General features: G+C 36.2%; 1 protein-coding gene across 3 annotated transcripts in view; it reads right to left on the bottom strand.

Annotated features, from left to right (window-relative positions):
* USP47 (ubiquitin specific peptidase 47) overlaps positions 1-14,966 on the bottom strand; it is a 52,332-nt gene that overhangs the window by 25,359 nt on the left and 12,007 nt on the right. For 2 of the 3 annotated variants that reach the window (XM_042814895.1, XM_042814894.1), the window contains exons 2-8: positions 9,296-9,499; positions 8,378-8,491; positions 7,169-7,307; positions 4,947-5,043; positions 4,146-4,291; positions 3,276-3,355; positions 2,541-2,690 (exon numbers count right to left, since the gene is read on the bottom strand). In XM_042814895.1, coding sequence (XP_042670829.1) covers positions 2,541-2,690; positions 3,276-3,355; positions 4,146-4,291; positions 4,947-5,043; positions 7,169-7,307; positions 8,378-8,491; positions 9,296-9,499 — 930 coding nt within the window. Of the gene's footprint in view, positions 1-2,540; positions 2,691-3,275; positions 3,356-4,145; positions 4,292-4,946; positions 5,044-7,168; positions 7,308-8,377; positions 8,492-9,295; positions 9,500-12,445; positions 12,465-14,966 lie in introns of those variants that run through there. The other variant, XM_042814896.1, reaches the window with a different exon arrangement.

A 14,966-nucleotide genomic window follows, 5' to 3' on the forward strand; every position in this document is an offset into this window, starting at 1 on the left:
CTGAATCCACTCCTCTCTCAGCTATTTTTCACCTGCAAAATTCTTATGGCTTAGAGTAAAAAAAAATACATATATTTTTAGGTCCAGTCTACTAATGCCATCAAATTCAGGCATACAATTTTCTACAAAATCAATTGTGTTAATTGTTGCCCTTGTTTACCTACCTAAAATAAGAAGCTATATATTTTGTCTGCCACTCTACTGATGTCAAAGAGACCAGTTCTGGTTTTTTAAGCCATGCAGATAGTTATTGAAAAAGAACACTCTTCAGATAGGTACTGACAAGACCTCAGTGCCCAAATGAGGTTACAGCTGTGCTACTGTAGTATATGAGGTGAACTTGGGGCATAGAGAATTGGAAAAAAACTCAAAATGCAGGCCTTAAAGACAAATATTTTTAAAATTATTTCATTTAGGTAATTAAAAAAAAAATAAAATCGAACATCCTTTCAATAAATTCTTTAGTGTTCTCATTTAAGTAGTAACATACATTTACAATTGAACAAAACATTTCAAGCAGATTCATTTTTTGGTAGTACACAATGTCGAACAGTGGGATAATACACTTTGTGTGGCATTTCTACAGATTAACCTTACTTTAAGCTTGTACATCCATTCTCTCTTATTAGAAAGTAATGGAAAATCACTTACCTCTAACTAGAGTTCTTTGAAGGTAGTATCCTCCTTAGATCCCCTATCTTGGGTTGTGTCGCCTGCTGCAAGTTCCCTCAGGAGCTGACTAGCAAGGTCTAAGAAGTTTTACATTCCCTTCTATAAGCCCTATTAGCGCATGTGTGAAGTTTTTGATTTCTCACTTACATCCTTTTACCTACACCTACTAAATCACCATCATCTATGGATCAATGGAGGATACTACCTTCAGAGAATTCCATTTAGAAACAGGCGATTTTTCCCTTCTCCAAAAGCAAGTATCCTCCATATCTCCCCACTGCTGAAAACTATAAAACTAAAAATCACATCTGCTATAAATAAAGACAAGTGCAGGGAGGAGAATCAACTTAATATAATCAGAGTAGAAATTTTTTTTAAAAAAAAAAGCTCAGAAACTGAAGCATCAATACAAATTGCAACCATGTAACTCCGTAACAAGTCTTGAAAACTATTTTTCTTGGAGTATAGAAAACCCAATAAAGGCTGACTTAATATTACTGAAAATAATCTGATATTTAAGCCCTTTTTTGTTCAAGCTTCCTGCATTTTTAAAAGTTCACAAATAATGTGTCTTTTTTTAAAAAAAATCTTTTTTTCTTTTGTAGAAAAAGAAAAGTTCCCTTATTCTTTTGAAGACTTTTTCTAATGAGGAACCTAATTTCAATTGGAGACACATATACAACATATTGCTGAATGCAGAATGCAATTATGGAGTAAAGCTTTCATTGTTTTCCTTAATAGACCTGAAAAATTTTATCATCAAATAACAGAAATTAAAGAATCATGCTTTATGGTATGTTTCCAGAAATGTGTTAAAAGGTGAAAAATGATGCAATCTATATAAAACATCACTATCACTGGAACTGCAGCTCAAAACACAGCTTTAAAAAGCTGGATGTTTCTCAGAAGTTTAAAACACTATAAAAAAGAATTCAAAAGATCTTACTAAACTGAATTCTTTTTGTGAGATCAGTGTCCTTCATATCTTTACTGCTTCTTAAGACTGGTATTTGAAATACAGAGCACCTTGAGCTTACAAAGCAGTTGAATCTAGATTCTGACAATTCTTAACAGAATGCTGTTAAGAACTACAAAATACTAGTGCTTAAAAAAAATGCCAACATACTAAAGACAAAAGGTAAGAATACTTGAATTATAATAAGTAACACTGGTAAGCCAATTACGCAACATGTGATTGTTTAAATCAACCTTTACCCAAAGACTTCAATTTATTCTTCCTTTCTCACAACTTCATCCATATTACAGACATTTTAAGCCACAACAGTGGATTTCCATTTGCAATAACTTATTTTCACGGAACGGTGAAAAAAAAAACAACAACAAAGCTTCCACAAATATACTAATATAAATGCTTGCCAATGTCATCACTTATTTCAGAAGTGAACTTCAGTAAGCACAGCAACAACACTGCAATTAAGCTAAAAATTCAGTCCATCTTCTGTTCTTTCACTAAGATTTTCAACAAAGCTATGAAAATTTAGCAGATGTGCCAATAAAGAGAACAGCCCAAAGAAAACTTAACAATCTCAAAAAATATTTCGGGTAAATGCTGAAAATCAGGAAGAAAATAACTGATTACTTCAGCCTGAAGGCAATAAGGTTGCATTTCCCCTCCCCTTATACATGCACCAGTAGGACTCATTGAAGGGTAAAAAAAACAAAACAAAAAAATAAACCAATAAGCCAAAAAAAATCTTCTAGAACTTGCTAGCTGGTTCACTGCACAAAGACGAACACCCCAAGATGGAGTATCTAGGATGATACTTACCATGTAACAAATTATACCACTGTGGCATTATGTATTCTATGTGTATGGATGCACTATTAGTCAGCATAATAGTACACACCACGCTAGCAAATGCCTGGTTGGAGCCATATGGACGGATGACCAAAGGAATATCCAGGTACGTGTCGATTCTCCAGCCTTCGTAGCCACATTCTAGACATCGTACATAGTCTTTCAGTTTGCCTTGATACAGCTGATTTATAAGATCGGCCTGAAACACACAGACATGTAACACTGCTTTAAACATAAGTAACAGAACATTTCCCCTCTTCAATTTTACCATAAAATATATTTTTAAATTAACTGCAATAGCTGCAGTTAGCACTGTCATTTCCCAGCAGGACATCCAACACCCGACTCTTGTTTTCCCCCATTTCCCTGATCTACCACTGCAGAGAACGTGCCTCAAAACAGCTTCTCAAACCATGTTACATAAGCTTTGCAGCTTGAGCTGCAAGATCTCACTAAGTAACCTAAAAAATATCACTAGTGAGAAAGTTATGAAGTAGTTACACAACCACTTCCTGCGCTTCAAATAAAGATATCCAAAGTCCAGAATCCTTCACTTTTAACTGGTGGAAAAAAAAAAAAAACAACCACACTCAGAAATGTAGTGTAGCTCCAATAAGAAATAAGAATAGCATACAAGAAAGTTGGCAATTTCTGATGTCTGCCAATAATCTTGTATTTAAAAACAATTTTTCTTTTTTTTTTTTTTTTTTCCTACAAGGATGTGTAAAAACAAGCATAAAAAACACCACACCCTGAATTACTGGAACAGTATTGATACAATTACCTGTTCTGTTTGCTTCCATTTTTGCTCCAAAGCATCAAACATAACTCTACAAAGCTCCTGTACATCATGTTGCTGCCACGCTGTTAGAAATGAAAATAATGAAAATAAGAAGTTATCTACCCAATATGAGAATGCTTCCCAAAGCTATCAATTTGTTTTCAAGTCTCTTCCACATTTACTGCACTAATCTCTGTTGGGGCAGCACTCAATTCCACAGGCAGGTAAGTCAGCAGAACAAGCAACCAGTATTTGTGCATAAACACAAACTCTGTATATGAACAAGAATAGCTATGTACACAGAAGTGATAATATGCACCACTTTAAGACAGAATATAAATGGTTCTGATTAACCCCTATTTCATGCTTATCCCTCAGAGCTCTCAAAGCTGCTGTTCTCCATCCCATTCACCCTTCCATTACACGAAATGATTTGTACTATGTAATTTCTGTGGAAAAATCAGCTGATTATGGAGAAAAATTGTACTAGATAAGTTTCACAATATTATTTAATTTAATGGAATTCATAATTTTCATCTTAACTGAAACGCATGCATCAGTGATTCAAAATAGATGCAATTTTCTTCTGAAGAGCAACTTGTTTAAATCTATTAACAACCGTAATGATGTCTTAATTACAAAACTAATTTTCTCTTTAAAAGCCTAGAACTCTCAGATGTTATTTCTTTAGAAAAAAACAAAAACCAAACCTCTACAATCAAATATCAATTTAAGCTACTTTGCTTCCATAAAATCAAAGTGGATTCTAATCATTAATTTTAATTATTTAGGTATTTTTCTCCATCACCATCAGTGTAGGCCATCAGCAGAAACAGCTCAAGTAAATCACACAAACTTAAGAGCTGTAATTACCCTCACTACTATCCCATCCAAAACTCCTTGTAACGTCTGTTGTTTCAATTGCTCTTTTCTTGCTGGTCTGCAGTAAAACAAACAGCCTTTGAAGCTGGTACGGGATACTTGTCACAGGATCCTCTTCAGATTCTTCAAATTCCCATCTATTCACAACAAAGTATTTGACAATTAAAACTACTGTTAAAATATTATTCTAAAGGACAAAGCAGTATTTCAAGAGGTCTGTCAGTTCAGAAGAGAAGCTCTCTCAAGGTGAATTTCTCAAGGAGAGCAAAAAACAATTCTTCAACAAAACCACTTTCCATTTCTGCAACACAAGATGATGCTTTAAGTGTATAAATCTAAAAACATACTAATGAAATAATTTTGAAACCACTTACTGTACTATTCAGACATGAACAGCACCTATGACTTCAGATGAAGTTATGTGTTTTTGTTTTCTAGATGCAGCATATTCATTTAAGAGCTTGTGTATGCCACACCTGAGGATGGTAGTAACATCAGGAGGTGCTAAGCAGAGAAGTTACACTAGACTATCAGGTTTGAAGTATGAAATCCTCCCCCCTTCCACAGAAAACTTCTCCATTCCCTTCATGTGTTCTGCTCTTTGTCTATCTACATCACTCTACCCACTAAAGAATCAGGGTTTGCTATTAAAGTTCAGATGCATTTCAATATCCAAAAGACAAAATTTTGACAGGAGACATTCAAAAGGGTTTCCTACCACAAGATACCAGAACAAACGTGACAGACTTACTATAATAATTTTAAGAACCTGTCTGACTCATATATACTCACTTATATAATGCATTTCTAAATTCAGGAGTCATGAAAAGTGTTTGTAAAAGGCTGTTCAGATAGCAAGTCATTGCTTGGTTTACCAGACCCACATAACCTAAAAATACAAAGGAGATGGAAATAATGTAAAAAGATGGCAAATCACTAGGAATTAAAACACATTTTAAAATAAATCAATTCTAGGATTATATTCACTAAGCATTGCATCCAGCTGTTATCATCTGTCCTCATTTGACTACAAAAAGTGGGGGAATATTGCAATCACTTATTTCAAAGAGAGCATTAAAGACACTGCTTATACAACAGATCTTTTCCCCAAATTTCACAAAGCTATTTCAGTCATCATGAATCATGTATCAAAATGACTAGCAATATTTCATGTTGTCTACTCCACCAACAGACATAGGTAAAACTAGAAGTATGTTAATAGTTGAATATATTATAGAAAACTCTAGAATTTGTTAAAAAACATTTTGTATAGCAGCTTGCTCATTGCCTATATGTCAACTAAAGAATATCCTAACTATAATTCAATTTTGTATCTGCAGTGGATTGCATTAAATTCTCTGAACTATAAATCAAAGACCTACCAGTGCCCATGTACACATCTTTCACAATCATCTTCCACACTAACTAAAACAGCTACCAAATTCCAGCTCAGTTACTAATTGAAAAGAAATTTATATTATTGTCATTTTAACATTTTCTCCAAAGCGTGTAACATTAATAGCTGATAAGTAAACAGAATACAGAAGCATAACGTAATAAAGAAATGAAATATTCTTACTTATTCCCTTAAGCTCTTAGTAATAGTATTAAATACATCTCAATTACTTGTTAGCAACAAAAAGGCAGATACTCCATACCAACACATTCTGTGAAGATACTAACTTGTGCAACATATATATTGCTCCTCTAACACAACTCATCATTTTAGTTTTACTACATGGAAAAAATGTGGCAGATAAACATTCTCATTTGAAAAGAAAAAATCTTGACAGACATGAATGGGTGTAATATAACGCTGTATTTGTGTCTGCTCACATATCATGCTATTAGAAGTTGGTTTCACCAGTGAGCTGAGCTGTAACATTGTGAACACACAGTAGCATATAAGCAAGTAAAAAAAAAAAAAAAAAAAACACCCAAAAACACTAATCCATGTTGCAGAACTCAGATTAACAGCTCAACAAACACCTAAGGATTAAAAACACCTGCCTTGAGCAGGGGGTTGAACCAGATGACCTGCAGAGGTCCCTTCCACCTCAGCCATTCTGCTGCTTCTATGAAAAACTCAATTACAGCTGAGCGGTTGTAGAGAAGATGGATAAGAATATGAAGTAAAAATCTAGACTAGTATGAAACACAACAAGAACATCCCAATCAGGTATTTCATGCCCGTAAGAATTTAGCACCTATCCATCTTCAGACACAGTGCATAGCTTGTTAGCATGACAAAGCTATGACTGTAAAAACATTGAGGAAACTCTGAGCCAGTTTTTGTTTCTCTCCCTTTTCTGGCAATTGCTTGAACATTTTTTATGAGCCAGAGCTAGGAAGCAAACAGAGCAAAAGGCTGTGATGCACAGGTTGTGGGAGGTGGCATCAGCTGCCAGCTGGGCACAGGCTGCCTCGGCCTGCCCAGCCTCACAGCATCTGCCCTAGAACCAAGCTGCACTCCCCTTTCCAAGAGGGAGTTCTGCTCACTGCTGGCATGCCATGCAGGGGAGTAATGCTTCTCCTGGGGAATCACAGCAGAAGCAGAGAAATCAGAACTGGAGGGCTTACAAGTGTGTTAATTTTAAAAGTGTGTTAATTTTAAGTAACAACTGGAGCGCAAAGATTTGAGAGCAGGCTGTCTGAAAAATATCATCAAGTACTCAATAAGCTGCAAGTGAAAACACATAGCTTTCTTGGGATGAATACTTTTCAGTAATGTAATCACAACTAGTCAGCCAAGTAGTAGATTAACACTGAAATGACAGGGAACCCTGGCAATTAGAATTGCATTGTCACAAGTAGAAGCTGGGATACAGCTCTTCTGTTCATGAAATATGAGAACAGCTTGGAAAATGTAACAGAAAATGTATCAGTGCAGAGTGGTTTTTTGTGATTCTTTTTTTTAGTAAAGTAGAATTAATTTCAAAAATCCTGAAGATGCTGCTCTTTCAAAGTATGATACTTAGAAATCAGCAAAGCATTTGCAAGAGAGAACACTGTACCTGTCTCTGACTTGCTCAGGACTGAAGAGTAAGAGTAGCTTTGACTGACGTAGTTATTGGTACAGCTAATAGAGCCCTCTCTCGGAAGAGGACCTATAAATCTGTCCTGGGCACTGTCTTCTGTTGTACCTGACTCCTCCTAAAACAGACACATTTTATGCAGAAATTAGACAACAAATTATTTCTCTCACAGCTAAAAAAGAAATCAATTGTCTTAGTATGTCATTTTTTAATTAACACAATAGAGAAGATTTACAATTGTTAATGTAACTTAAGTTCTGCCCTCCAAATTTCCAACGCATTGAGAAAGCATTCTTTGCATTAGTGGATAGCCTTTGCAATACTACACATGATCAAATACAGTACTCTAACGCACACCACAAAGCAAGTTTGCAATTTATCATCTCCTGTTTCTCAAATTTACTGCACTGACATCCAAAACAAGATTTTCATTCACTTTTTAAAATGAAAAAAGTACAATTCAATATTCTTTCACAATTACACTCCAATTCTGACTTGCACATATTTAATCTTTCCTTTTCAGATAATCAAGTCTACAAAGGCTAAGTAAGCTTTATGTTGAAATACAAACTGAGCAACAACTCTTAATACATCAATGCCTTTCTGATTCATGATTTAAATAAACCACGACTGTGTTTATCTTTCAATGCATCACATCTTTGACCAACAGCAAATTTCAAATATTTTGTTATGGCAGAATTGTTTGTAGCAACACTGACCGATCAGGTTCTTTTTATTAACAACATTGAAAACAGCTAACTCTGCTGTTGATGCCAGACTACAACTTCTGAGAATTGCCAGTGGCCTAACACTGCTTTCAATCAATCATAGGAAAAGAATAAAGTATATGATGGAATTGTTAAGATTGGGATTAACAACAAAATGGATTGTTAATTCTCTCTAAACTTGTCATAGATCAATCATACGATCCTAAGAAGTTAATCATACCAAAACATTAATACTTGACAAGCATGAATAAAAAATGACTGCTCATCACCGCTAACAGAATTGGTCTTAATTCAAGATAAACCTAGGAGTGTTACATAGTCTAAAAGTCTGTTGAGAAGTCTCCTGAGGTACAATTTATATGAAGTACATACCCCAGTTTTATTTTCTAACAATATTATATGAGCAGTGCACACGACATAAACCTTCCCACCCAATACTAAACCATAAGAATCTACTAACCTGCATTATATGAGGTTGCTCACCATCTTTGTCTGTCAAATGCAGAAAGTTCTTCTTCCCTGGCTCAAAACCAGCATCAAGAATACTTTTGTCACTGTTCTGATCTATTGGAGTCTGTTAAAAAAATAAAGCGCTTTATTTTTTTAAACAGATTTATATGCAATTAATAGATTTTGTCCAAGTACATTGCTTGAAGTAGCTTCTGGCACACTAAGATGAAATGAAAATAAATAACAATTACCCAGTATAAACAAAACTTAATTCATCATTAACACTGGAAGAGCTTGATACACTGTCCCACTAACAATACTAAGTGTTATAACACAGTTTAAGACTTGAAGTTGGGCAGTCTCTTCAGGAGACAAAGACACTGGTCTAGAAATTTCCTGCAGAATATCAAACCATCAAACCCTTACACAGCCTGCATACAGTTTTGTTTTCTAGACGAAAAAAAATTCAGCAAGCATGAATACGTACTGAAATATACTTATGTCTATTTCTCAAGGAATTTCATAGTCTATTAAGCATGTCTCTAAGAGTAGTATTAAATAAAACCAACACCAATTAACAGCAAGTCATAGCAACAAAGTTAGGGTTTTGGTTTTTTTTACGATACATTCAAACAAGTATCAGAAGAAGCACAGGAAGTTACTACAGGGTATTATTTCTTAATGATTAAATCCCTATATCAATTAAGAGCACAATTTGAGATTAAAATGTAGACAGAATACAGTAACGTCCTGGCAAATCAAAATACTGGTATCAGCCAGTCTGGTGCACCTATTACTAATTTTTATAGTGATTACCTTAAAAATAATCACTATTTCATATCCACTGCAAAATGAATAGCACTACTCTATAATGTTGAGTCTTGAATATTCGCTTATCAACAGGAAATTAAAAGTATTTTTGCCATACCATATCAGTGACGTTGTCTCCGTTTCCCCACACTAAATCAAAGGTTCCATTCTCATAGCCCACTTTTAAAGCTACGTCTTCAAACAGCTTTTTAAGTGGTGTGGAAGCTGGCACATTCAAGGTAACGCGTTCATTCACTGTCTTTGAATTTGTGGTATCTTGTATTATACACAGCACTCTGGGCTCCTCAGCAGCACTTTCCACCTAAAATGACAGCAGGCAACACGTCAATGAGCAAAGCTAAGAACACCTTGGAATTCAATTAAAAAAAAACAACAAAATCAAGATTTCACCAAATGTGGGAAATTTATTTTGTGATTTAAGGATCCTTTCCTTCTCTTACATCTGCTTTCACAAATAAAGAGTCGTGCAGTTTTGGAAAAGTTATGTCAAACCCTTCATTTTTGAAGAACAATAAGGAATTTAGATGGGTAGAGAAGAACCTCAAGTTCTGCACAGAACGTTTGTCTTCAAATATATAGAAGAGCGCACCAAAGCAAAGACAAACTTTCAAACCATCACTTCAACCTGAGGTTTGGTTTTGACACGGTCATAAATGCTGCTGTGGTAAAAGTACTCCTTTTGTGATTTCTAGGAACGTAAACCAGATCTCCAGGCTTCCCAATCAACCTGGAAGCTACCCAATAAAACAAACAATTCTCCTAATCAAATCACAACCAACTTCCTTCTACCAAATCCACAGCTGGGTGAGTTGTAGGAGCAATTCTGCTGTTTGATTAAAAAAAAAAAAAAAAAAAAAAAAAAAAAAAAAAAGAACATTGGCCGGACTACTAGGAAGTTAATATATCATGACAAAAATATTTAAAACAGCAACTTGAATATACTTGAAATTAACAAAGTGAAAAAGGCAATGAAATGAAGGCAAAATTTTATAGAGCCAGAAAATTCCCCAATGCTTTCCTGCACTGAAAAACCAAAGGGAAGCAAAGATTTAAGAAAATACAATCAACTCTCTGTTATCCAAAGGATACAACAGAATAACTAATACATAAATATGGGAAAGGTGAGGTCAGTAAAAGGAATAATTAGTCCCAATGCCTCAGTCTTTTCAACTTGTAACACAAAGCATTAGTGCTGCATATCAGATCACTCAAACGTCACTCCAGGGCAAAGAGCACATCATCAAAAGAGGCAAATAGATGCATGCAGTTCCATCACCATTTTCAGTGGATAAAACATTAGCAAACAGCAAGAACTGTGCACATGCTAAAGCTGTCAGCCATGTCACAAATATGCACAGAATAAAGAACCATAAAGAACTAAACAAACTTAAACATTCTTTGTATTTCTACATAAGCAACTTCATCACACAGAAGACCATAGTGCTGCAAGTTCCTCATGACAGGTCCTAAACACAAAACATTTTCGTTCACCTCCTTATTTTCCAAAACAAGATCAGTTGGTAGTCTCCACGCAACTCAAAACCAAAACATCAGGTAACTGCAGCATCTACTTCCATTGAGTACTTCTCCATAGTAGAAACGAATGAGAAATGACAGAGAAGGCAAATACAGCTACTTACAATCTGCAATACGTTATGTTTCCTACAAGACTGATTTTTCTTAAAAATCTGAAGCCCAATTTCCCTGGGTTTGTCAACTCCTCTCAAAATTTCAACACAGAACGTTAACTACTTGTTCAAAAATATGCAAGTCCCCACTTCCAGCTAGTCTGTAACATCTCCACACATTTCATCTCTAACGGAGAAAGAGAGGTTCATGAACCACCTTCTGAGAAGACACACAAAACTACCCCTGGAACATTAACTACACATTAAAAAGAAAACACTTCAAGAGTCATAAACAACTTGAACACACGCAGACTAAAATCAAATTCCACCAGTGATTGCTTCTCAGGTTGAGTTATTTCCATTATATTTTTCAGCACTGACTTTTTTTTTTTTTTTCCTCCAATCCAACAATCAGCATACAATTTGACTCTTCCATTTTCTGGTTTCAAAAGAGAAGCCTATGGTCTGGTGCAGAGATCCACTTCCTTGATTCTTCTGCAGAAGACAAGCAGCAGACAAGAAGCAGTGGATTCGCAGGATCATCCCACTCTTAGGGCCTGGGTTCCCCTGCAGCAGCAGGGGCCTGCTCTGGGACTAAGCCCACCTCCTCCATAGCACAAGGTAGGTTAGAGGTACTACACTACTCATACATGCCCTGAAAAAATTAAATTAACCCTAGTTTCAAGAATTCCCAGTGATTTTGGGCTTAAAGAACAGCAGCTACAACTGCTATTTACATGAAGTATGATGGTGCTAGGAATAGAAGTTCTCAATTTGAGACCCAGTTACTTTTTGTCACAATGTTTTTACATATCCAACACCACAACTCTCCTTTCCTTTGTGGAAGACAGCACTATAAATTCAACTCTTCCTATTCAAAACTTTCTCCCCTGCTTTTGGTTATAAATTAGTCATGACTAATACTGGAGTTACTACTGACATGCATTATCTGATAGAGAAGTACGTACAGGAAATAAGATAGAGAACAATTTACTGAAGATTTCAGAAGACTTGCTTGTGCTAGATGTTCCACACCAGACACTGCTCATTCACAGCTGCAATTCTGACAGACTGAACTGGTTTAACTCAGGTATAGTATAGCAAAAAAGTATTAAGCCACTGTTTGAGCTGTCACTGTTTCATGTTCACAGTAAACAGATGAAGCAAAAATCATCTTGATCCAATTCTGTTCATGCTTTGCATTCGCACATGCTATCTGAACTACCAAACTACAACACCTTGTTTGCGGCTACTTCACAAAAAAATACCATGAAAGGCAGTATTAGCCAGAGATCAACCTTTAGGCTATTTTGACAAACTCAGCAAACCAAGCCCTCAGAGTAAACAAAACCTAATTTCAATTGCTACATAATCTGGTACACAAGACGGCCACGCGGTTACTGTTTTTGATGAAAAACTAGAGGGCTACAGAAACGCACTCATAAAGGCACATAAACATAACAGCAGAAGCTTTGAACTGAAAAGGACTAACACACACAATCTTGGTATTCAAGAACATGCATAAAAATTCAAAAGCTCATGCTCAAGTTAAGAAATCTAAGCTACAGCATCATGCTGTTACTGTGAATTATTTTATAAAGTTGATTTCATCTGTCTACCTGTGAAAATTTCTTCTTCAATTCAGCAAAGGTACTTTGTCTGCAACTCCAAAACATATCCTACAGCACATAAAAACAAAATTAACAAGTCATAACTCTTTAAAATCATAATTGAACTTCTTTTGCAATATGAAGCGGATTACTACTTGATTCCAACCCACCACTCACAGAAAAACTTCAAAAGGAACAGCCATCAAACATCGCAACAACAGCATTCAGACCACGTTACGTGAGCATTTCAATTCTTATCAGAGATGTTACATGACACATTAGTAAGCCATGACACTACAGACTACACTGCACAGAAAAAAAGTATATAAAAATACATCAGTAATAATTCAGGAAATAACTTCATACTAATAAATTCCTTCATTATATTAAAAAAAAAAAAAAAAACAAAACACTTCAAACAGCTCCAGTGCAAGAATAGCATATAAACCTGTAATTCAGTTTAGTTCATTACAAAGCTGTCAGTTTCCTATGGAACTGCTCTTTCATGCCTCAATTATTTCCTATGGAAAGGCTGGATGTGGCCTGTCCAACCCGCAGCCTGCACAGTGCTCAGCACAGCTCACACCATGGCCGCCCCTGCACTGCGCCATCACAGCAGTGGCTCAGCAGCCCAGCCTGGAGCACACCCGAAACCAAACGTGGGTGAGTTGTTGGCCAGTTAACCAGAGCAATGGGAAGGTACAGCACAGTGCCAGCTCAAGTTATGGCAAATAACTGCAGGCGTTTTGATACAGGCTAAATAGCAATCTGTGAACAGAGGAAAATTTGCAGCTGCGCTTTCCATTCTGATAAAGAAACATAAGAAGAGGTTTCAAAACTGCTCAAAAATCCAATTTATATTTGTGACTCTGTTTCCAGTGGACATAAATTACCTGTACATTTTCAAATGGAAGGTGTAGAGGTACAATCAGATATTCAACTCCAAAACACAATCACATCTCTCCACTATACTTCTGTAAGACCTCCCTCCCCAGTGAAAGATCCCTCACCTCACAGTCCCACTGGGTTCATGTCATCATTTTCTGTCAGTATGCACATTTGTGAACAATTATTGTCAAGAATGAAGTACAAGAGTAAAATTTCATCAAAAATCTCTGATGAAACCCATGAGACCTCATCACAGAGTTGCAATCACTGCTATTGAAGAACCAGACTGATGCATTATCATCACAGAAAAAGGGTCAAATATCCCACTAGCTTTACTTCTCTGTTACTAATTTTTTTTTTAATCTTTTACTAAAAATATTTAGTTAAAATATGTTTTGTTACTTACACACATTAACTGTAGTATATATTTTACAGAGGCTGCTCCAAAAGTAATGTCTCCTACTATATGATGTTGGTGGCATGGCAGTGGGGACTGAACCTTGCCACCAATAACCTGTTACATATTGCTGCTGTGTCATGGATGGTGGCAGAGAAGCACTGTGACTAAGTGGCATCTGCCACAGATGAAGCAAAGGTGTGTCACCGAATTACTTCTTGTAGGAACGTTTGCAGCCATTAGCATTCATCTGTGCTTGCTGAACATTTACAGAAACCAAATGGTGTGGACATAGTAAGGCTGAAACTGGTGGGTTTCAGCAGTGGTGATAGAGGCCATGGATCACCCCCCCCTTGTGTATGTTTTGATGAGCACAACATCCAGGTTTTGTTCATAACTGGCAAGAACACACAGCAAAGGATATTGACTACGCTGAGAAAGGTTTATTGTTGCTAAAAACTTGCTCTATCAAACTGAGTTTCTGTGCTCATTTGTATCTGTAGTTTCCATGAAAACATACAGAAAGTATATAGAAAGCATTACTTTCGGAGCAGCCTCCATATATGTGGTCCAAGACAATACCCCTGTACTCAGGGCAGCCCAAGCAAGCCAAAAGGTTGGACACCCATGATATTTATTAATATGAATCCATTTTGAACTATAACAATCAGAAAGATCAACGCGATGGAATGGCGATACAAGAGGTGTAATGGCAAAGGGATTAATGCAACAGAAATGTCTACAAGAGAAGGAAACTGGGACTGCTTATCCATCCCTGAAGAACTAGACTCACAGGGGAAACTCCACAAGAGAGGGATTTCCAGAAAGAGGTCCTTCCCCAGTGGCAGTCAGCCCTTAAAAAAGGTCTGTGAGAGGTGCAGCCAGGCTCCACCTGGTCAAAGACAGGAGTTGCCTTCACCTGTGCTCCCAGGTGCTCAACCAGCAGTTCAGACCATGACTCAATAGTTACCATGCATCAGCTGAAGGCAATACAGTAATTACTGACTTTCCTTATTCCCAAAACTTGGGAAAGAAAAGTCTTCCTTAGCATTACCTATACAAAATTATTTTCCACCTTTGGACAAATATCAGATTATTTTCTTATCTTCTAGCACTTCATATTTTTCTGAAGGAAACAAAAACGAAGAAATTTGGAAGGAGCAATGATGTTATCTGCATCTTTATTTTCCACTACATACACAGTCAAGATGAACAAAACACAAACTGACATAATCTTTATTAACA

This window comes from Centrocercus urophasianus, unplaced genomic scaffold, assembly GCF_019232065.1.
Source record: "Centrocercus urophasianus isolate 14NV4802_14NV808 unplaced genomic scaffold, USGS_Curo_1.0 seq_14, whole genome shotgun sequence".
In the NCBI taxonomy this organism is placed as follows: domain Eukaryota; kingdom Metazoa; phylum Chordata; class Aves; order Galliformes; family Phasianidae; genus Centrocercus; species Centrocercus urophasianus.